The sequence below is a fragment of the Peromyscus eremicus genome, chromosome 2, assembly GCF_949786415.1.
Source record: "Peromyscus eremicus chromosome 2, PerEre_H2_v1, whole genome shotgun sequence".
In the NCBI taxonomy this organism is placed as follows: domain Eukaryota; kingdom Metazoa; phylum Chordata; class Mammalia; order Rodentia; family Cricetidae; genus Peromyscus; species Peromyscus eremicus.
This window is the reverse complement of record NC_081417.1, coordinates 148,318,507-148,342,354: the sequence shown is the minus strand read 5'-3', so window position 1 is coordinate 148,342,354 and position 23,848 is coordinate 148,318,507. Positions and strand designations below refer to the sequence as shown.

General features: G+C 55.1%; 1 protein-coding gene across 1 annotated transcript; it reads right to left on the bottom strand.

The window, feature by feature from the left end:
• Positions 1 to 956: 956 nt before the first annotated feature.
• Wnt4 (Wnt family member 4) lies at positions 957 to 23,534 on the bottom strand. The gene is made up of 5 exons (XM_059255216.1): positions 23,449 to 23,534; positions 11,185 to 11,420; positions 4,707 to 4,838; positions 4,477 to 4,619; positions 957 to 3,860 (listed from the first exon to the last, which is right to left on the bottom strand). The coding sequence occupies exons 1-5, from the start codon at positions 23,523 to 23,525 to the stop codon at positions 3,393 to 3,395; spliced, it is 1,056 nt and encodes a 351-aa protein (XP_059111199.1). The 5' UTR covers positions 23,526 to 23,534; the 3' UTR covers positions 957 to 3,392.
• Between the last annotated feature and the right edge of the window lie 314 nt (positions 23,535 to 23,848).

The window sequence follows — 23,848 nt, the reverse complement described above, 5'->3', positions numbered from 1 at the left end:
GTGAATTGGCTAAGGGTCCACACAGTGAACCTGGCAGCATGGTGGTTCTGACAAGTTTGTGGCTGGGACCTCCTCACAGTTCTAGGAAATGGCTCCCTTCTGCTCCACCATCTTAGGTCCTCACATCTCCAATCCCACTTCCTGCCTTCGATTCTGATTTGTCCTCTTCTGTCTGTCCCTGCCCCTGACCTCATCTTGTCTGTTCGTCACAAATGCACATTGCCCCTGCCACCCAGAAAGCACACTCTTTCAGCCTCTACTGTCAGCAGGTATTTAGAAAGCCAGACACATAGCCCAACTGTTCCCAGGCTGCTGGGCATTTGTTTCATTGATGTGAGTGGGGACAGGCTGGTGAAAGATGAGGAATTTACCAGCTAGAATGGGGGGTTCCCAGGGTGTCTACATTGCAAGGATCCTCAGTTGAGGATTTGTGTGTGTGTGTGTGTGTGTGTGTGTGTGTGTGTGTGTGTGTGTACACGTGTACGCGCTATATTAGAGGTTTGTGCCATGTCATTGTCCTGTAAACCCCCTCCCCCCATTATGACTGTTTCTTTCTTGAATTCTTCTCTAGCCACAGGTCTTGGGTTCCTTTGTCTCAGGATGGGAATGTGGTCTTTTCCATTGTTCCCTGTGTCCCGCATCAACACCTGCTTTGTCGGGTCCCTATCCCCACACAAACACTCGAAAGGGATGATAGGTTCAATCAGGGCAAAGTTTACATAGCTTGGTCATGGCTTAATGAAGTGTAGACCAAGCTGCTGTTGATGGCTGATTGGAGACAGTATATATAGATAGGTCCTGGTGGGCCTCAGACCAGTTCTTAAGAAGCAAAGAGGGATGTTCCCATACTTAGAATTCACTTTATAAATACTTACTTAGCAAATAGTTCCTGCTTTGTCCATGTCCTCGAAGTCTCTCTCTTCTCTCTATTCTATAAAAAAAGGTCACAGCTACAATTGCCAGATAAAGAAATAACCATTTTATCGTGCATCTCAGACTATGCCATGGGGATGTCACAATGCCAAGGAGCCTCGTATAAAAATTGGAGGATGGGATGGGGCAGCAGAGTAGGGTAGCAGCATCCAGAGCTGGGGTTTATCCAGCCCTGGCCTTGGAGGAGTACCACTTTTGCCTCGTGACAAGAACAGTGGAGAGTGGTTCAGGTAGGATGCGGACCTTCTGTCCAGTTCCTGGGTCCTTCCTGACCCAGGTGTGATGAGCTCTGTCAACCCTCTGCCAGCTCTTTGTAGTTGAGACAGTTTGGAGCTGGACAAGTCCAACGAAGCTCTTTTTCTGTAGCTCTGGATTCCTTTGTCCTTAGCAGTGGTTCAAGCCTGTGGTCTGATTCACCTAGTCACAGCCTGCAGAACCCCAGGAGGATCATCTTAGGGGCACTAGGTACCCTCCTTCTTGGAACAGTGTCCATCAAACCAGTAAGCAGTCTGGACCCCACTGCTCTTGGATGGGGTTCCTGGCTCAGCATTCTCTGAAGGGACAGCTCCCCTGCTTCATTTGACTGGGCCTGGCTCTGTGGAGGGGGCTGTATCTTCCTTGGTGCTGAACTAAGTCTACTAGAGGAGCAGTGGGCCCAGCTGGGCAGCTGTGGGGACCCTTGGTCAGCTCAGCTTTCATCCACATCAGAGACAGCCTGCCCAAGATTATCCCTGCATTTGAATGTGGTTCCAGCATCTCACTTGGTTTTGGCTGTCTCTTCAGATGGACAGTGAGCAGAGAGCTTGGATGGGGGCCAAGGGTGTTGACCCTCTTCATGAGGGAGCCAACGCCAGGAGGCACAAACCACAGATTCAGAGGAGAGTTTGTGCAGGCCTGAGCCCATGTTCAGAATCCTGGATTTTGCGTTCTCACCACCCAATAGCAAAGAGTTTGGGTTTCAGAGTCCCAAAGGGGATCTCAGAGCTGAAGATATCAAACCTGGAGTCCTGGACATGGGAGCAACTTGGAGACCATGCTGGGAAGTTCCTCTGAGGATTGGTCACCCAACTGAGGAGCAGTTGGGTCTGTTGGTAGGTTCTTGACAGTTTGGCATTGGGTCAGGCACCAGCTACTGATGCTGCCCCTTGGGGAATCTTTTGTCCTTACTGTACTGAAGGCCTTGGGGACCTGAGGTCCTGGAGAAGGAGGTGCCTTGGATTCTGAGACCTCACTAATCAGCCTTCCAGCTGTTGCTCTTCTTGCCTCAGCCTCCTAATCCTCTGCAACCATGTGGGCTCCAGCCCAGCCTGTGGTCTCCAGCCCAGCCTGTGGTCTCCAGCTCCTACTGCCTCCCTGTACCTTTTATTCTAGCCAGAGCCTCTGTCCCATTGCTCAGGCCCAAGGAGACCTGTTGTATCTCTGTCATTGGATACAGGGACTAAGGAGGAGCCTGGCTCTTCCTCTACCAAGGTCTTGTGGGGCTGACAGGCATGACTACCTGCTGTAAAGAGGGTGTGTGCTTCTATGTCTGTTCCCAGGACAGATGTGGTCACCAAGGGAGATACCCCAGGACAGGGCCTGGAACAATGTTTGCTCAATAAATTTTGTTATGTGAGTGAGATATCATAGGGTAGGATCTCTGCACAGCCCTTTCCTGTCTCTATATGTGACATTTCCATTCTCAGAGTCACAGAGGACAGCACTGTGAGGTGACTCACAGGGATATGACTTGCTAGGTCCAAGCTAGGATCTGATCCAGGATGACAGCCTTACCCTGCCTAGGAGGGTCTAGGAGTAGGGGCAGTTTCCCTTTCCAAGCAGGAGACTGAGGCAGGCTGGCCTAGGGTGGGCATTCTTGCCCCTTCCTCACCTGTGTGCCTGCCTGGAATCTAGCTGCCCACGTGAGGGCTGAGAGGAACCCTTAGCCTTTGACCTGGTACCTGTCCATTCCCTTTCTAGGGACTTTAAGAGTCAGGGTTCCCAGACTCAGATTTCCAGCGGTCCCTGGGTATGTGTGGTGTGCAGAGGTGCAAGCTCCTTTATTGCCGGTGATATAAATTCCACCAAGATGGAACCTGCTGTCTCTGCCATAAGGTCATCTGTTTCCCTGGATGGCGGGTACACAGTCACTCCTTGTTACCAACTTTTTAGTCTACATGTAGAAAAATAGACACCAACAGCAGCTGAGTAGTCAGCAGTGGTCAGTGTAGACAGCCAGAGGCATAAACAAAGTCCCTTTGGTCAGTGGCAGCCACACACAAAGGCTCAGGCTTGGGGAGGCCCTGGTTGGTGCCCTTGGGGTTGCCTGCCTGTTTTTGGCAATAAATAACTTGAGGACCCGAAAACCAAACCAAAACAAAAAATACAACCAGTATCTCTTGGGGTAGGTGGTGGGAGACTGTTTAAATTATTGGCCTTCCCTGGGCCATGCAGGTGGTGCTGGGCACAGGTGAGAACAGTCACCGGCACGTGTGCATCTCCACGAGCCGCTGGCACTGACGGCACTTGACGAAGCAGCACCAGTGGAACCTGCAGCCGCATCGCTCGGCCAGCTCCACCTGTGCCGTGTGGAAGCCACGGCCGCAGCACAGCAGCTCACAGCCATCAATGGCCTTGGATGTCTTGTTGCACGTGCGGCCCCGCGTGCCCAGCACACCACTGCGCATGTCCTGCTCACAGAAGTCTGGACTGGGCTCCAGGTACACCAGGTCCTCATCTGTATGTGGCTTGAACTGTGCATTTCGTGGCACCAGGGCCCGGGAGGAGCCCACTCGCCGTGGCTCCACCTCTGTGGCACCATCGAACTTCTCCTTTAGGGCGTGGCCCACCTGCCGGAAAGGCGGTACAGCTCGCCAGCACGTCTTCACCTCGCAGGAGCCCGACACCCCGTGGCACTTGCACTCCACCCGCATGTGCGTCAAGATGGCCTGTTGGGGAGGAGGCAAGAGAGGTGATCGGGGGCAGTGGAGGTGGGAAGGGGACCCCTGGGGACCGACACACGGACGTACTCCATACCAGGACCCCACGGCTGATGCAGAATCAAGGGGTTCACTGTTGTGCCTCCTTGGTAGAAATACCTCCTGGGTGCTACGCTGAACTGGCAAGCAGTGTTGGGGACAGATTAATGAGGTGCTGTCCCTGTACTTGGGGCACTTGGAGTTGCTGGAGGCTGCAGTAAAGGGCAGTGTTCTAAGAAGCATTTGAGTGATAGCACAGGGCCTGATGGGAGCTGTGCTAAATCTCCAGAGACCTTGGAAGTAGACATCAGGGAGTCAAGTGGTGTCATGGGTGTGTGGGTGAACGTGAGGGTCCAAATCCCAGATCTTCTGCTTGTCCCAGAGCCTGAGACAGGACTGGATCCACACAGATATGTATTGACAAGGCCACTTACACTGCTGTATAACACCTGCTCCCCCCCGCTACCAACCCTTGACCTAAAGAGGTGCCTGGTGACATGAGCCTTTCCAGAGTAGCCGTGGGCTGTTTTAGGGACTCTGCCCATGCAGTCCTACCCCAATGCCAATGGGATTGATGTCACTCTACCTTCCTGCCGGCCTCGTTGTTGTGAAGGTTCATGAGTGCCCTACTGGAAGAGGCCCCCTTGCTTCTCTCCCGTACGTCCACAAAGGACTGTGAGAAGGCTACTCCATAGGCGATGTTGTCTGAGCATCCTGACCACTGGAAGCCTGGGGTATGGAGGGTAGAAAGAGTGCTGGGGTGAGTTTGGGCCAGGAGCTAGACCCCTGCCCTCCCCTTTAAACACCCGTGCTTACCCTGTGGGCTGACCCCGTGCACTGTCCGGTCACAGCCACACTTTTCCAGCTCTCCACTGCTGCACGCCCTTGTCACTGCAAAGGCCACACCTGCTGAAGAGATGGCGTACACAAAGGCCGCCTCCCGGGTCCCTGTGCGAGGCAGAGGGAGAGAAGGGCTTGGTCCTAGGACACCACATCTGTACTTCCCTTGCATAAAGGAAGAGGTATATGAAGGCTGCTAAATGCTGGACGCCAAGGAGGGTCAAGGCAGGTGGAAAGCCTGCATGCCAAGCACACAGTAGGTCCTTGTTCTGATCACACCAGTAGCTGAACCTCCTTCACACGTGAGGCCCAGTGCAGCCCAGCAGCCCAGTGAGGCAAGAGCTGTGGTCATCCCCATTTTACAGAGGCTTGGCAGCTCGTCACACGGCACGTGGCTGAACCAGCAGACAGTCTGGCTTCAGGGCCTGATCATTCAGCTGTTCTCAGCCTCCTCCAGATGGCAAGCGATAGTCGTATGATTTTGTGACAATCCGGGGAAGTGAGATGGCTATGGTGCTGTGAAGGGGCACAGCCACACTGCCACTCCAGCTCTCCTCCTTTGTTGAACTGCTCACTGGGCTTTAAGTCCCCCTGGTGACCCTCTGACTGAGCTCTTTCTCTGAGGCCAAGCCTGCAACTTACAATGTCTCCTGCTTCCTTGAGACCTGAAGAGCAACTATAGTATTGGCAGCTCCTAACACTGAGCCTCTCCTGCTGACGGGGTGTGTGTGTGTGTGTGGGGGGGGTATTGTACACAAGTCCTCTGCCCCTGCCAGTTTGATCTGTCCCCAATGTCCAGAGGAGACTAGCCAGCAGGTTCCTGGAGGGGAAGAGTTTTTCGTCCCATAGCCACAGCCAGGAGGTGAGGGAAGCAGGAGTCAGTAGCACAGGTCTGCCCGCCTCTGCGGTGGTTGCATCTCCTGCCCATGGCTGCTCAGCAATTCTATTTTGGTGACAGCCCTCCTCCCCTGCCTGAATGGATGTTTTTATCCTCCTAGGAACTGTGCCTGGGGGTGTAGCTGTTGTGGAGTCTTTTTCTCGGGGTGAGCTGGGGCAGTGTGTGAGCAGAGTGTGCATGCTGGCTGGGTGTGTGACCAGACAGCGGGGCTTGCTCCTATCCGAGACCCTGTGAGGGCCTCTGTGTGCTGTGACTGTCCTTCTGTCTCTTTGATGCAGGGTCTGTGTCCACAAGAGGGTTGGGGGTAGGCTTTGGCCCCATGGTTGGCAATTACCTCTGCGACACCCAGGCTTGTGCTCCCAGCTGCCCTGGGGAGCAGTCACCATGGTCGGATGAGAACAGTCACCTCCACTGTGCTCGTCTGTGGACAGAGGCAGCCCAGCCTGGGCTCTGCAGTAGGAAGTAGCTCAGCCCCCAACACTCAGGACACCCTGTTCTCGGTGCAGTCCTTGAGCGGGGAGTACCACCCACCGTTCCTTCCCACCGCCCACTCTCTGCTTGGCCATTTTGGGCCTGCACTGAGGGGCTTGGCTGGAGCAATGGAGCCTCGACAGGCTGGGATGGAATCTTCTCCAAGCTAATTGAGGTTAATAGCAGGGCTCATGTTGGTTGGTTTTATGCTGTGGCCGCCCAAAGAGAGACAACTTCAGTTTCTGGTATTTCTGGTATTTCCAGGCCTGAACCAGCACAAATCTTTGCCCCAAAGACCAAGGGGGAAGGGAAGTCCCAGGAGGTAGGGCTGATGGGACTGGTGGGCGGCTTCAGCCCTTTGCCCTGGGAGGTCCCTTTGTTTCTTTAGCTACAAGGCAGTCCTTGCCCAATTCTGGCTCTCATTCACCTCTGCCCCCTAGTGCCAGTGTTCTTGGGGATACTAGTCTCCCCATGGGGTTGCTCAGGAGACCACTGCCTCATTCTCTAAACATCCTTCTGCTTGGACTGAGGTCACCATAATGTCTTCATTTTCTCAGTGACTGAAGGAAGAGGCTCTCCAAGGCCCTATTAACCAGAGCTCCAGTTCACAGCCAGCCTACTGTGTGCGGGGCTCTCCAAGGCCCTATTAACCAGAGCTCCAGCTCACAGCCAGCCTACTGTTTGCGGGGCTCTCCAAGGCCCTATTAACCAGAGCTCCAGTTCACAGCCAGCCTACTGTGTGCGGGCGTTGTCTGAGCACTCAGTCCTTTAGCTGAGGTGCTTTTCACAATGCGATAGGAACAGATGCTTGTCCTCACTTTACACAAGTGCAGGGAGGCGCTGAGCAGTAAGGCAGCTCGTCAGTGTTACCCAGCTAGGGTGTGGAGTAGCCAGAACTTGAACTCATCCTTTTCTTACCGACCCTGGGTTCCAGCCATTTGGCTTCAGTAGTATGGCCTCTAGGGCTTCCCAGGTACCCAGGCTGGAGCCTTGGTTTCTAGATGAGGACATACCAGGGCCTAATTTCCTTTAAGTGCATTGGGGTGGGTCTGGGAGTGCCGTGGTGGGGTGTCCTGGGGAGGCAGTAGATACTTCACCCTGATCATGCTGTAGTTGCAGGAGGAAGGCATCTTTGCCTGCTCCTGCCCCGGGCCAGGGGAAGGCATAACTCTCTAGCACCCACCCTGCTGCCTTCTTCCCCTTCCACCCTACCCTCCTCACACCCACAACTTCATTCTGCTGGTTTTCTTCCCTGAGTACCCCAAGTCTCGGCCCCACAGGTCTGGCCTCAATGCTGCCTGAGGGCTGAGGGTTCAAAGTGATCATATAGGTCCAACAGCCGTTATTTCTGAGGACCACTGTGTAGAGGGGTCTTTCATGTCTGACTAGGACTCCCAGCAATCTGAGATTGGTCCCTTGAAAACATTAAGGCACATCAGGGCTCTTCAGCAGCAAAGGGCAGAATGGGAACTGGAGGCTGGCTGCCCCAAGGCCTGGGAACACATCACAGTGATGTCTCTCCAGACGGTGGGAGGGATGCCAGTCCAGCAGAAAGGAGCTGGAACCGGGCAAGAACTGGCTGAGGGTGAGCTGGGTTGGCGAGGAGGCCCTGGGTGTGGTAACCTTTGGGCACGAGGTAGGTGTCCCCATGGAGGCCAGGGAACGGGCACAGCTTCGTCCTTGCCCCATGTACTCTCTAGATATCTCAGCAGGTGGGCCCTGGGTTTGTCCCCACTTTCTAGGAAGGACACTGAGTTACAGAGAGGGCACGGACCTTGCCCAAGTTCTCATAGCTGGCAGGGCCAGGATCTGGGTCATCACCACCCTTGGCTCCCTCAGACTTCTCAGCTGTGACTTGGGAATGACATAAACTCAGAGCTGTTGGGAGGATGATCTGGACTAGATAGCACAGGATAGGCCAACAAACAACACTCCTTTCTCCACTGACTACAGTCTGGACCCAAAGGGGGATCTTTTCTGTCCCTTGTATTCCTGAGATCACTGCCCCAACCAGGTAACTCATGTATGCAGACACCTGCTGAGTTTTCCCCAACCCCCATAGCTGGGGCAAGAGGCCTTCCAGACTGTAGTCCCTGCTGCAGTGACCAGGAAGCCCCTGTGAAGCTGGCTTGCTCTCAGGTCAGGGCCTATTTGAAGTAGTTACTGCACAAGCCACTGAATGTCAGCAACAGCCCTGAGAGTTATGCACAAGACAGGGAAGGACCCAGAGGAATGACGTCACCTGCCCTAGGTTTGCCTATCTCTGCTGTCCTTCAACTCGTGGGCCTCCAAAGCCAGTGCTGTGCTCCCGGCAATGAGGCCCCCTTCCCCCTGGCTCAGTGGAGAGTGACCAGGTAAGAGTGTTCCAAGAGAAATTTTACTAGTGAAGAAAACCAGATACAAAATGGAGGAAGGTGGGCGTGTGCCATGAGCTCAGACTTATCCCCCAGACATGGCTAGTGTCTGTCGGTTGTGACTGGCCTGGTCTTAGGGTGCCTTGATTTAGCTCCAAGGGGACAGGATGCTTGTCCAGGCCACTCGGACAACAGTTTCCACTTGGCCTGACAGGGTTCTTGTGTCCCCCATACTTGCTGACAGGGCTAGTCCCTTCCTTGGCTCCTGCTCACAGGTGAGAAAGAGAGACTATTCCACAGGGTCCTGAGGTCCCTCCTAGCTTCAGGCTGGCACTCACCAATCATGCCTCCCTTTCCTTGTGCTTTCAAGTCCTTATCTTGACCTGCTGTCCATAACTAGCAGACACCTACTGACTGTCCTCCATGCGAGGTTTGGAGGTATGCTAAGTGACAGGGACATGAACTGTCACTGTTGCTTGGGGATGCCATGATGGGGAAGGGAGGAGCATGGGCGGGAGTTGTTACACTTCAGTGTGAAGGTATAAAGAAGCAGTGTGAGCACACATGGTTTCCATTAAAAAAAAAAGTGTATCTAGATACATAGTAGTGAATCAGCTAGATTAAAATGTCCAGCGAATCTCATAATGAATATCTAGGAAACACACCCTGCAACTTGTATATATATATATATATATATATATATATATATATATATATATATATATATATATACAACTTGTATATATACATATATATATATATATATATACACATATAAACGTGGAATTATATCAAAACAACAACAACAAAATACAAATATACTGCCCTTTAAAGAATATAGAGCCTGGTTTAGGCCTGTAAGCAACCCCAGCACTTGGGAGGCAGAGGTAGAAGGATTGCCAAGTTCAAGGCCAGCATGGACTACATAGCAAGTTCAAGGCTAGCCTGCCTGTGTTATATATGTCTTCAAAGAAATGACACTACAGAGGCACAGATCCCAGGGGGAAGGGCTGGGGCAGAAGGAAGGAGGGGCTGGGTGGGGGCCGCTTAGCTGGTGGAGAAATGGTTGGGTGTTTTGGGGAGGAGGACACAGCATGTGACAGCCTATCATAGGAAGCCCTACTGATCTGTCTGTCAAGTCGGTCTAGAGCAGTGGTTCTCAACCTGTGGGTTGTGACCCCTTTGGGGGTCGATTATCAGATATCCTGCATATCAGATATTTACATTACGATTCATAACAGTAGCAAGATTACAGCTATGAAGTAGCAACAAAATAATTTTATGAATGGGGGGGTCACCACACACGAGGAACCGTATTGAACCATCTCGGCATTGGGAAGGTTGAGAACCTCTGCTCTAGAGGATACACCCACTGTGTGAAAGGGGCTTCCTGAGAGCAGAATCCATAGGGAAGCCGGCTCTGGGGCCTCCCCAGTGCAGCTCTGGGCCCTGGGCAGCACCACCATCCCCACCGTGAGCCTTCACCACTGACTGCTCATTGGGCATCTGTCTCTTTCTCAGAACAGCACAGTTCAGCAATGCCAAGTGTGCTCATGCCTGCTGGCCCCTGCCAGCTCCCAGGAGAATGGCTTCCAAATTTCAATCACAGTTGGTTTCCAAGAGCATCCGAATACTCTGCCACGAGCCCAGCAGCCGGGGCTGTCCAGGCCCACAGGTGCCAAGACAAAGGTTGGCCCAGGCAACCTCTTCCTGCAGCTTGAATGGGCCAAAGAGCCCCGTCGACTTGGTGGCTCAGACGTGTCAGCTTCGTGCTCAGAAGGTAGAAAGCTGGCTTTCAGCATCCCCGTTGAGGACAGGGGTCTGACCTCAGTGCCGCCAGAACCTCCCAGTTCCACAGAACCTCAGCTGGGCCCGGCCTCACCTGCATTTAGCTTAATGCTCTCTCATGTTACCAGTCTTCAGCTGTGGCCTGATCTCCTTGGGAAAGCCTTTCTGAGCGCCCAGTATCGGCCAGGGGAGACTTCCAATTTCCTTTCCTATTGCTCTTGTGTTTATTGGTAGTGACAGTGCAGACCCTGCCTGGACACATGTTCAGATCCTTCCATCCTCTAGTTCTGTGACCCCAGGCACATCATTTAACTGCTTTGTACCTCCAATTCTGTACTTGCTACACGGAAGCCAGACTCAGAGGGCAGTTGAGTTAGGCGGAGTGATTCTCACAGTCCTTAAAACAGTGCCTGACCCATGGTTAGTGCTGCGGGTGTGCGAGCTGCCTCTGCTGGGCTGCCGTGGATGGTCTGGTCCCTGATGGGCTGTGAGCCCTAGAGGACAGGAGTTGGCCACACTAGAGGTGTTCTAGAGACCTGCCATATAGGGGTTCACAAACAGGTTCCGGGACCCAAGGCCGGGTGCAAAGGTGAGCAGAGCACCCCAGGTTGAAGCCCGACTCTGCTCCTAGTTTTTGAAGAGCCTGGAGCAGGCTAGTCCTGTCTCTTCTTTGAGCCTCAGTTTCCCTCTCTGGAAAATAAGGGCCACTCCAGCTTATCCTGGACCAACTGCACTTGAGAGTGCTTTGTGATCACGGACCACTGTCTCACCTCCTCCCCGCGCATCCCCTACAGTCCCCTCCATTGCATTCTTTATCTGCTGCCCAGGCCCTGTGCTGCTCCTGTCCCTGAACCCTCTTAGATACGCCTGGCCCTAGAAGTGCCATTCCCAGACACCTGGGGCTGCACACAGACAGCCCCTGCCCCCAGAATCCCCTCCTCACCTTGTGTCACCACCTTCCCGAAGACGGGCAGGGAGTCCAGCGTGGAGCAGTTCCAGCGTCGATTCCGGAACTGATATTGGCACTCCTCAATGGCCAGCTGGGCGCCACGGCGCACTGAGTCCATCACCTCTAGGTTCCGCTTGCACATCTGCACCTGCCTCTGGATCAGGCCTTTGAGCTTCTCGCACGTCTCCTCTTCGGAGATGCTGCCCACCGACGACAGCTTGGCCAGGTACCTGGGGACAGGGGTTGGACGTGATGCACAGCTGCCTTGCTGTTCTCTTTCTGCACTCAGGGTTCTTGGGGACTGCCTCATCTCCTGTTCTGGGGACAACTCCCCCAGCCCATGGATTAGTGGTCAGTATGGAGCCTGACACAGGCTTGAAGCAAAAGGCAAGAACTTGTTCTGTTTACTGAATGAGGGAATGACCAAATTGGAAAGCACACAGAAAGTCTTATATGGGACGGTTTTACTATCATGATAAGAGCTAAGTTTTATGGAACCTAGTTAGACCTGGGCGAAGCACTTTACATTATTTCATTTAATCCTCTCAGTGACTCGATAAGCCTCCATTTTTTTAAAACATTGGTGGATTATGTGAGTGTGTGTGAGTGTATGTGTGTATACGAGTGTGTGTGTGTGTGTGTGTGTGTGTGTGCGCGTACTTGTGTGCACATCCCTGTGAGGTTAGAGGTTGGCCTTGGGTGTTCCCAAGGAACTAGCCACCCTTTCATTTTTTCCTACCTTTTTATGTAGCCAAGGATAGCCTTGAACATCTGACCCTCCCGCCCCCCACCCCTCCAATTGCAGGCATGCAGCATCGCACCTGGTTTCCATGGTGCTGGGGTCTTGTGCATACTAGGCAGATCCTAGACTAACCGAGTCGTACCCCAGCCTGAGCCCCCATTTAAAAGTGGAGAAGACTGAGGCAAAGAGAAGTTGTTGCCTTGTGTCCAAGGTTCACAGCTGGTGGGAGGTAGAGCTTGCTTCTGTGCGACTTCACAGCCTTTGATAGATTTTGTGTGACTTAGAGATTGACAGCCTGGGCAGCATGTGCTGGGAACTGGGTTTACTCAAAGCATGCTGGGAGAGGTGTAGTCTGGGCCTCTCTGCCCCTGGAGATATGCAGGTAGCACCCAAATTTTGGTAGTCAGGCCAGTGGGTCGGATTAGGGTTAGTTCTTGAATCTGACTGCGCTGGGAACATCTATGGGGTTATGGAAAGCACAGGTGCCTGGGCCCCCACCTCAGACTCAGTGTCCTCTCAGCTTTGGGCAGGTCTCAAGGTGCAGCTGGGAAGCTACTAGCCTAGAGAGTAGTCTTGAAAAACTATTGTGATATTTTCTGCTGAGTCCCAGAAGGCTCAGCCTAAGACATCCTTGTCTACACTGTGGTCTTGGCTCACAGAGAAGCCCTCGACCCCCACACGGCTGTAAGGTTGAGTCTAGCTTTCCTTATCCATACTGGAGTCATGGCTTCTATTCTAGAGGGCTAAGTGAAGGTTGAATGTGGCAAGGTATGCTAACGCACCTAGCTTAGCTGGGTGCATCTTAGGATCTGTCTCTAGCAACCCCTGTGGGCCAAAGGAGATGGGTAGTCTCCAATCCAGACGGATCAACCTCCCTAAACATTCATTCCTGGTCTTCCAGGGCCCCTTTCAGCCCTCACAGCCTCACTAACAGGCCTGGCTTTTTATGTGGGTTCTGGGAATCAAACTCAGCTTCTCACATGTGAATAGCAAGCTCTTTGTGCATACCCCAGGACCGAGGGAGATGGCTTAATCAGCAAGTGGACTAGCAGCACTCTGGCTACTCCATGGAGGAACTCAAGTCTCTTGGAATGGGAGAAAGGAAAGGAAAGTAGTAAGGGTCAGGAGAAGGGACATCTGGAAGTAGGGAACCTGGCTCCAGCCCTGCCTGGGTGCATCTTGCTTCCTTTACCACATGAAGGGGGGTCTCCTACAGAACCACACCCACAAGTCACTCTTGGCCTGCAGGGGGCTCCAAGAGCTCAGCTACTGGCGGTGGGCCAGGACTGTTTGGAGGCCACTGTGTCTTTCCTTGAAGAGTCAAGGAGTTGAACCCACCATTGGCTATTTTCCTGTCCCCACTCAGGCTAGGACTCTCAGAAAAGGGTGGAGACCCCATTCCCTCCGAGATTTGGGGGCACATATCTTGTCTAACCTTATCTAGACCTCTTTTTCCCCTCCCTGAAGCTAAGCAGGTCAGGTCTGGCTGGATTGGGCCCTGCCTGGTCTCTGGTGAAAGGACACATTCAGGGCCTGAAGCCTTCGGCCAGAAGGAACAGGCAGCGAGGTCTGATTGAGCATCAGTCCACTGTGACTGGAGGCAAGTCCTCTTCCACATGGAGCTGGCTGTGGGCATAGTGAGCTAGCTGGTAAGTCTGTGTGGCCCTTCCCACTATCCGAGTTTGAGTGCTCTTTCTGTTGGCAGAAGAGGGCCTGCTGGTCCCATGCCACCAAACGGGAGTGATGGACTCGAGGAACTGAGCATTCCTCCCTCCCTCGGGCTCCGAATGTAATAGGGAGACAGGCCGAAATGACTGTGGTAGGGACACTGCCCGGCTGCCATTGCTGTGAGTCACTGGGACAGCATCCAGGAAGATGACGAGAAACTGCCTCCAGCAGCACCATGCCCACCTACCAGTCCTGCCTTTACTTGACACAACAGCGGCCCCTGCCATTTATGGAAGGCCTTGCCATCTCTGCTCCTGCTTTCTGAGACCCTAGGGGTTTGTCTGGCGGGTACCAGAGCTGGCATAGGCCAGAGAGGGTTGGCACCCTCGTCCTCAGAGGCCTTGGCCTGTTCTCATTCCACGTGTTTGTCCTGGAACCTGGCTGGTACCTGACCTCACTTCACAGATGAACCAAGCAAACGGAGGCCCCCAGAGGTGAAGCGACGTGGAAGTCCCAGAGCTGTCTAGCAGCAAACAGCTCTGGGCTCTCAACTCTCCCCTATCTCTGCCTGTGGAATTGCCCCACTGGACAGCTGGGGAGCTGACTCCTCAGGCTGCATCTCTTTGGGCCTCTCCCAGGGCATGGCACACAGAAGGTATTCAGTAATGTTTGCAACTCAGCTAGGGGGCTTTGTCCTGATTCCTTCCCACCCCCATGGCAGAGTACATAAGGGAAGGAAGAACAGGAGTGAGAGAGGAAGATGGGGGCAGCCTTGTGGTCCCTCCTAGTGCCCTATGGGGTGGCTCAACCTTTCCCCCAGAGACACATGTGCCATTCACTGACCCGGGAGCTGGGTCAGGCTCAAATATCGACTGCACAGCCGTTTCTGGAAGAGGCAGAGCCAGGGCCTGACCGCTGTCTGAGGCTGATCATCCCTGCTTTTCCCGGCCTGTTATGCTGCTCCTGTTTGGGCTTCTTCCTGCTGTTGCTGAGCATGGGCTTAGCAATTTGCCACCTGCTGCCCCGGTCACCCAGGACTCCAGCCATGGGCCGTGCCATCGATCAGGTTACCCACCAGCCCAGGGTGCCCCTGCTGCAGCCGCTGGCCAGCTCGTGCCCAGTTTCTCGAATGGGGCCTGTAGGTCCCGCAGGCTCCTCCCAGGAGGCCCCCCCTCTGTGCTTGCAGCCTGCGAGGAGGCCTGAGGGCCCGGGCCCTGCCAGGGAGATCAGATCCTCTCAGCCACCTGCTGTTTTCATTAGAAACTAAAATTAGCTGGGCTGGTCCCAAGCTTTTCCAGGTTTGCTTGCTTTTTTAAACCAAATATACAAAATTGGAGAGGCTAATCCACACCTCTGTGGCTCTTCCCTGGCACTCCCTGGACGCTAGATGAGAGGGGGCTGGGAAGGCGTGGCCGTGGTGGGGAGCCGAGCAGGTCAGTGGCACTGGTCCTGGCCCTACAGTGTCCAGGTGGGGGCTGGGACACCAGCCCGGGCTTCCCTGCCCCCTCCCTTTGGCCTCCCTGCCTGCCCAGGCCACATTTAGAGCCTCCTCAGGAGTAGTTGTGCCCTCCATACCAGAGAGGAAGGAGGCCAAGTTGGCAGGAGGGGGTACCCGAAGGGGACAGTGTAGAAGCAAGAGCGACTTTCAGCTAGTGGGTACAGCTAGGTGGAAGGAAGGGGCCACAGACTCCATCTGGGGCAGTGTTTTCAGGGAGTGAGAGGAGTGTGCAGCTCTCCAGGAAGGACCCTTGCTACACAGCCAACCATTCAAGCCGCCCACTGTTTCTTTAACCAGTTTGAGTGGCTGTGGTACTGACCTCCACTGTGATCCTGTTCTGAGACCTTTGTCTCCTCTGGGCAAGCAGAGGGGTAAACAACCTGGGTCAGACTCCTATCTCCATGTCACTCAAGCCAAATTAGTGAACATCTTGGAGCCTTGGCCTCAATGTGCTGCTCTGTAAAATGGGGAGAGCAGTTGTTCTTACTGTAGGAGGTAGAGATGAACTAAACACATCCCAGGCCGAAGCACCGGGAAACTTCTAACCTCTGTGGCCCTTCCCACCTCTGTACCCAGCTGGGCCTGTGGGAGTCTGTGCTGGTCTGTCTTCGTTCAGGCCTTCTCCACTCTCACAGAGCCAGACCCTGGCCTTGTTTCAGCTACGCGCCCCACCGGGGGATGACGGATCACTTTGGTACAATTTGAACTGTAGGTTTCGGAGAGAATCTTCAGGTGCATGTGTGGAGTTGGAGAACAGGTCCCCAGTGCCTCCGTCTGTTCAACACTCCCAGGGTCAGGGGTGAAGGGGGGTGTGGAGGAAATGTCTCCACAGGGAGATCCAGAGCCGGGGACTCATGTCCAGTGCAAGCCTAAGTGTGCCAAGGGAGCATGGAGACTGTTAGGGGAAGGTGACCCAAAGCACGGCCCCTACCACACCTGTCACCTGTGTGACCGCTCAGTAGTCACATGCTTCTGCATGGCCATGTCACCGCAGAGCAGGGCATCTTACCCCTGCTCTCTAGAAGGCACTAAGGCTCCAAGGCTTGTACTCAAGCTGGTCACTGGGAGGTCGGGACTTGAAATGGGGCATTCTGCGCTACCCCAGCCTGGGGGCTGGCTGCTTAGGTACCAAAGATGGCCCGGGGCTCTGAGGGTGAGACCGTTCAATGCCATCAGATACTGACCTGAGCAACGTGGCCTGATTCTTCCCTGGACGCATCCTTCCAGAGACTTGTGTCTACAGCAGAGGTATTGAAGTATTGTTAGGAGTGAAGGATGCTGAGGAAATGAACATCCCCACAGCAATGCTGTGTTATCTGTGGTCTCTGCAGCCACTGAAGTCATCGGAAGGAGGTACCACCACTGGCTAGAACCCTGAGGGCAGCCAGTGGGGAGTGACCAGCACCAGAGACACTCTCGGTGTTCTATGGGGATAATGGGCTGCCTCTGTCCTGCCTCCGTCCTGCCTGACAGGACTCTGAATGCCAAGGCCAACTCTACTAGGCCCAATGGTTGTTTTCTAAGTTAGAGAGAAATGCTGACCTCCTCTGGAGCCCACGCTTCCTGATTTCTAGGATTCCTAACTCCTCTTACCCGAGACCCTCAGGTGTACACCCTTCCTTCCTTTTTGATTTTATTTATTTATTTTTGCAGTTCTAGGGGATTGAAGCAAAGGCCTCATGCATGCTGGGCAAGCATTCTACCACTATGCTTTATCCTCTCCCCCTTTAAAGACAGAGTCATGTAGCCCAAGCTAGCCTTGAACTCACTGTGTAGCTGAGGCTGGCCTTGAACTCCTGATTCTGCTGCTTCTATCTCTTGAGTGAGCATTTTGCTCCTGAGGGGGCTCTAAGTCCCTCCTAATCGAGGGCCTTGGCTCCCTCTTTCAGTTTCCATACTCTGTCTTCCAGAGGAGCAAGTAGCTGACCTGGGGCCAACAGTGAGCCGCTAAGATGGGAACAGGGATGGCCCCACACTCTGCATGCACAATTTTTTTCTTCTCTCCCTGAGTCAGGTGTCTTTCTGGAGTGAGCAGGTGTTAAGTTTAAAGTGCCCATGACCCCACGCCCTCCCGGGTCTCCCTAAATCACTAGCACTCTCCATGTGTCCCCTGGCCACTGACAACATCGAAACATCCTTCCCAGATGGCTGAGGGAACCTGGAGATGGGGAGTGAGGAGAGATGAGGAAATCCCCAAGGAGAGTTTCAGCACAGACTGGCTGCAGCCAGGGACCCAGTCTTGCAGGAGTAGGACTGTCACTGAACCTAGACTCCTACCCAGCAGGCAGTTGGGCAAACCTGGGTTCCTCATTGGCCATGGGGCAAGTTTTGAGACAGGGCAAGAAAGCTGGCTGCAGTTCCGGCTTTACTGTGAATATTCTGTAGGCTCTGTGTTTAGCACAGACAGTGCCAATGCCAGCAGGTGCCCGGCATGTTTTTAAGGGGCGAGCTCACCACTCCCTTTTATGGTAGCTCAGGGTCCCTGAGACCTTCCCCAACAGGGATGTCTATGATTCATCCTTAAAGCTGGGGGTGCCAGGGGCAGTGAGGCACCCATGACTCAGGAGGGAGTGCTCTGCTATCTCCAGCTTTGGGAGAGAAACTCCTGGGATCTCATCCTGGGATTGTAGGGCTGCTGCTGGGAATAGCATCCCTGCAGGTCAGAGGCTCCTCTAGACATCAACAATCCCCTGCGGGGAGAGCAGCCCCCTCCAAGGTTGCCTGTGAGCTTTGGGGGTGGGAGGAACCTCTCTAGGACAAGGGCAGGATGCGTCCTCCCTCCTTCCATCCCCTCTCTCCTACTCTCTGTGAAGACCGAGTCCCTTCCAGGAGCTGTAGGGGTTCTGACTTGGAGGGGAACCTCTAAAACATAGTTTGATTTCCGGTTTGCCAGAAAATGGGGGAGGCAGAGAGGGGCTACAGGAGAAGGGGGGGCTGGAGGGGTCACAGCAGGGAGTGAGCTTCCCCTCGGGCTGGCTGAATCACCACTGAAGATGCAGCTCGGGACTCAGAGATAAAACCTGGCAACTCTTGTGGAAATCTGGGAAGCAACTGTGGGTCCTGGCTGAGCTCCGCCTCCCAGCTGCTTGCAGAGCAAACCAGGAGCACCTCTTGCAGGCTAGCTGGGAGCGGAGGGGTGACCAGCGGGGCCAAAGGCGGGTGCTGTCACCCTTGCCAGCAGCTCCCTGATCAATCTGTGCCTGGTTGGCTCAGCTTGAGCCCTCCCTCCCCCAGGAACGAAGGAGAGGCAGAGGCTTGGTGCAAAGGCTCAGCTTCCCCAGCGAGCGCACCCACAGGGCCCTAGTTGGGCGAGTTTCAACAGGTTTGGGGAGCACTGTCTTGTCAGATGCTTGCTGAGTTGCTCAATGGCTAATCCAGGGTGGAGGGAAGAAAGTCAAACCATAGCAGACAGCTGGGTCCCGGCTGCCGCCTGAGCAAACCCCTCGGGCAGAGCCTGGTCCTACCTCCCCCTGTGTGGAGGGGTGGGAAAGATTCAGGCTGGCTGGGAGGCTCTGCTCTAGCTGGTGAGGAAGGGCTCAGCCTGCAGATCTGAGCACTGCAGGACTTCTAGTATCACCTGAGCCCTAGGAAAGCAGAGACCGACCTTCCTACTTCCAGGCCTTCGACCTTCGGTGTCTGAGCCCCTTTCACCGACCCGTTGCTGACCGAGCACCCATAACCTGGCAGGTATGTGCCAGGTTCTAGAGGGACACTGAGAGGTGTGTGTGCCATAGCCTTGACCTCCCAAGCATCAGAAGCCACATAACCATGTCATATGCAGTAGAAGGTGATTACAGGTATATATATCAGAACTTGAGACTTGGACTTGGGTCAGGCCCTGCTTCCTCCAGACTTCTGAATGGGGCTGGAGCCCACCCACATACCTCTGCTCTGGGGTGGGGTGGGGGAGTTAGAATAGTATGTGCAAAGTGCCTGAAACATCCGTTCACCAGGTGTGCCAGGGGAGCCTTGCTCTCTCACTCCCCACACCCACCTCCCCTCCCGCCCCTGGGACACATTTGGGATATCTGTAGATACTGGGTCATCAGCTGGCACTGAGTTAAGTGTGTGCTACTGGTTTCTAGGATAGAGGCTTCATATACTGCTAAATGCCCCAGGGTGTCAAGGACTGACCTAAAAAAAAATGTCCACAATACCAAGGTGGAGAGCGGTCCCAGTCTAAACTGTAAAGTACTTAGTGTGTGTTAGTGACTGTGACTCACTACCCATGGGAGAGGCTCCAAGGACATGGGCTTTTGCTATTTAAAGCAGGGAGGGAGGGAACCAATGAAACATTCCTGGGGGAGATGGGCCACTTCTTTACCTGTAGGTACCCATGCCTAGACTGGCGAGTCACACCATCTCTCTTCACCTATAGCCTGGGGAGCCATACATCCCTGCTGGGCAAACAGGCATGTGTGAGCTTGGCTCGGGGATGCGCACCTGTGGGGACTTGGAGCCAATAAGGTACTTGATGCCTCCCTTTATTCCCCCAGTGGCACTGAAGTGTGTTTCCGGTAACAACCTTCTGGCCAGCAGGATGCCCACAAGCCAGGCTGGGTCTCCTGGCTCTGGGAGGCTACTGACAGGGGGCAGCCTGGGTTTCTATCTTTGAAAAAGTGTAGGATCTGTCTGGACAGCACTGTTCAGGACAAATGGAGCTTGGGAGCACCTCAAGTGCCTCTTCTTTTCATCATCCCCATAGACAAAGACCCAGTTCTGCAGCTCGGTGACAGCAGTGCCCAGCCTCTAGCAGCTGCCAGGGCCCCCATCTCTATTAGCATGCCTGGCTTTGCACCTCGCATGCCGCATGCATGGGCTCACTCCTTCTGAACACCACTGTGAACCATCTGCACCCATGAGCACTACTTTACAGATCAGAGGCAAGGTATTAGTCCGAGGTCCCTCAGTGGGGTAGTGGCAGAGCTGGGGTGGAAACCCTGGGCTGTCTGTCCCAGAGCCCCAGCTCTGAGCCACTCTGTGGACCCGACTTTGAGTACAGTAGCGGTTTCTTGTTTTACTCACTGGGGTTCTGCTAACATCCCTGCTCAGCGCACCCCTCTGCTCTTCCTCAGAAAGCATACAGCAGTGATACCTCAGTTTTTCTGTCATTAACTCTTCCTAGTTTTTCCATTTGGGGTTCAGAACAAGCCCAGAGGGAGGAAACAGCCTACTCAAGGCCACCCAGCATGTAGTGTAGAACTGTGACCTGAGCCCAAGTGTCCCTGACCCCCTGGTGTCGCCTTGGTGCTAGGGCATGACTCAGACATAGCAGGGCAGTTCCTTGAGGGCCAAATACAAGCCTTCTACCATGAGCCATGTACCCCCACCCCACCCCCCGTCATTCCTCCTTCATTGGTGGGAGCTGCGTAAGCTTCCACCTTGCTCTAGATACCAGACTCCAGCCTATTCAACAGCGCCCAGCTTCTCTGGGCTTGCCTAGCCTCAGGCTGCAGAGCTCTCCCAGCTCCAGGGCCTGCAGGCAGAGGGACACCTGGCTTCTCCACCAGGCTAGTGTCCTGAGACACAGACAGCACAGACTCTGCAATCAACCCACCGTGGATGGAAGCCTGCCTCTAGTACACCCAGGCCTTGTTCCCTCAGCACATGCTGCCAACTGTCCTTTGGGGGCCAGGCCTGCAGCTTGGCTCATCCCCTTTTTATGTTTATTTATTTGTGCATGTGTGCATGCATGTGGAGGTCAGAGGACAACTTGCAGGAGTTGATTCTCTCCTACGTGTGGGTCCTAGGGAAGGAACTCAGGTTGGCAGTCTTGGCAGCAAAGGCCTTTACCCACTGAGCCATCTCAATGGCTCTTGGCTCACCCTTGAAAAGACCGTAGTGCCACCACCATGCCTGAATGGACAGCTGCCAACCCAAAGCTGTTGCTTCTGGAGGCTGACTTGGGTTGGATAGCTCTGCCATTTACTAGGTAAGTAATTCTGGGTTAAACTCTGTGGCCCTCAATCTTCTCATCTGTAAAATGGGGTTCCAGTGGAGCGAGGGTTCAGACAGTGCAGTGGGTGATCAATGCCATTAAGCCATTATTCTCCAGTCTCCAAGCTGAGTCCCTGTGACAGCCACAGCTGCAGTTCCACTCTGCTCTGGAGCATGCACACTGTCCTGCTCATTCCAGCTGTGGCCTCTCCTGTGTTCTTTTACGAAGACCTAAGCTGCTGGGAGGCTAGACTGTGGCACCTGTTTCCCTAGGGGCTGGTCCAGTTTCTGGCTGAGGATGGAGGTGTTTATACACAAGGCAGTGATCCCAGTTTGGGGTGTGTGCCTGGGGCCTCTTACCCTTCAGAGCCTCTCTGGTTTGGTAGGGTCCTGGGAAGCCCCTTCCTCCTCTCTGAGTTGTATAGAGAGACCCCCTGGCTTGAAGCCCTGGTGGAACAGGAATGAACTGAGTTGTCTAGAGCCAGGCTGCATGGCAACAGGAACTATCACAGTTGCAGAGAACAGGTTTGCCAACCTCTCCAACCCCAGGCCTCCCCTCCTCACCCACCCCCCACAGTGCAGGCCGGAGCAAGGCTCAAGAACAGAGCTCTGGAATTCCCCATGCTTTGCAAGACCTGAAGCTGAGGCTGGTTACCTAGCTGGGACCAGGGTGTGGTGGACCCGGCTGGAGGCGGGTGGCAATTCTACCTAGGTGTACTGGGTCAACTTCAGGACAGCCTCAGGCAAGAAGTAAATTATCATTGTCTGGAAAGTAAAGCATCTGGGTTGGGTCTTCAGCTCTGAGTTTGGTACGTAGCTCCCTTCCCTGTGCCTCGGTCTCCTCATCTATAAAGGGAGCTAAAGAGCCTTTCTCTGGCAGCCGGGTGTTTGCTGCAGGCCTGGCTCACACACTTGAGTTCCCACTTGTTTCTTCAGCTTTTTTAGGTAGTGCTTGGTGCTGGGCAGGTCAGACTCACTTCTAGTTCCCCCTGATGGGCATGCCTGTTTTATAGCCGCCCATCTAAGAAGCACCCCCTACTCCCTCAAGTCCAAAGCAGTTCCCTTCCTGCAACCCAGGTCTGCAACCCAGGCCCCACAGGGGGCGGGGGCAGCCTGCAAGAAGTGGAGGGGGCCGGTGGCTGTGCCCTGGTTTCTGTCCACTCTGCCACTACCCCTCAAGTGTTAATCAAATTAAGACTCCAAGAAAAACAAAGGCTCTGCAGCCACTTTGGGGCTCGGAGTCGCTAGCTCTCTGAACAGCTGGGAGAATTCCACATCACCTCAGGCTCCCAAGCTCTGGGTGGCTTTGACCCCAACGAACACACTCCTTTCCAGTCTACAGGGCCCTGGCTGGCCACAATGACCTCATAGCAACAGCCATTGGACACTCAGGGCAATTTCATGGGAGATATTTGTTCTTTGGTCTTGATGCAGAGAGAATTTTTTCCTTTCCCACTGTCTCCATGGAAACCCCAGCTACACTGTTGGCTATCCCCCCTTCCCACCTCATGCTTTTCAGATCAATACTGGAGCTTGGCTCCCCACTGGCTGCCCACAGTGGAAGGCGGCAGCGCTCTGGGCAGGAGAAGTTGGGGCCAGGGTTAAGCCAGGGCCATGGGGAAGTGTCACTGAGGAGGGATGAAGGAGCTAAGGTCTAGTTCCTTGTTCTCTTAGTCACTAGCTCATCTCTTTAGCTCTCCTCCTCCTTCCCAGGGATCCTCCCGAGCGCAGACCCAGTCAAGGAGAAACACACAGGTCACCAGCGGTTACCACCCCCTTCCTTCTTAGGCAAGACCCTTAGAGGTGGATGGGGGCGGTCGCCTTCGTTATTAAAGGTTGGGAGAAGTTTCTTCCTGCCTAAGGGAACAGCGAGGTCCTGCCAGAGCCAGCCTGCGGGCTCTCAGAGGCTCGGCGTCCGGGTCCTCACCTTCTTCGCCTGGCTCCCGCCCCCCAAGCAGAAACAGGTCCCTGCACGCCTCCAGTCCAGCCCGCAGCGCGGCGCGGCGCAGCGCGGGGAGCTCGCGCCCAGACTCCTCAGGATTAACCTGCTATTATGCCCGGGACTCCTTCCCTGCAGTGGGCTTCCTCGGCGACTTGTCAGCCTGCCGGATTGCGTCCCGCACCGCTCCGGGGACACCGCCCCGCGCTCGAACCCCCTCGCGCCCTCGAGCACTCAGGGCCGCCTCCGGGTGCAGACGCGCTGCTGGCCCTGCTGCCCGGGGCCAGGAAGCCTGACCCGGGGCAGCGGGGGTCCCGGGACCTCCAGAGGGAAGCCCGGACAGTGGTGGTGGACGGCAGAACGAACGGGCGGGAGCGCGAGCCTTGGGTCCCGTGGCCGAGACACCTGCCGGGAGCCCCCTGTGCCCGCTGCCCCAGGGTCCGCCCCGCCTGCCCGGTCCCCGGCCGGACTTACAGCCAGTTGCTCGCGGCGGCCGAGAACACGGCGAAGACCAGGAGTCGCAGCGACCGCAGGCACGAGCGGGGGCTCATGGTGTCTCGGGCGCCCGGCCCCGGGCAGCGTCCGCGAGGCTCCCGTCGGGGCGGCAGGTGGGCGCCGCGCGGACGGGCTGGGGCGCCGGGCCGGGGCGCGCGGCGGGGCTCAGCCTCCAAGCAGCCGGCCGCGCCGCCCGCTGCTGCGCCCGCTGCCCGGCGGACCCGACTGTCAGCGCCGCCCCAGAGCCGGGATGCGGCGGCAGCGGCGGAGGCGGGCGGGCGGCCGGCGGGGCGGGCCGGGGGCGGGCCGAGGATGGGGTTACCTGGGCGGGTCCAGCGGCGCGGGACACCCCCCCCCTCCCCACGGGGGCGGGCCTGAG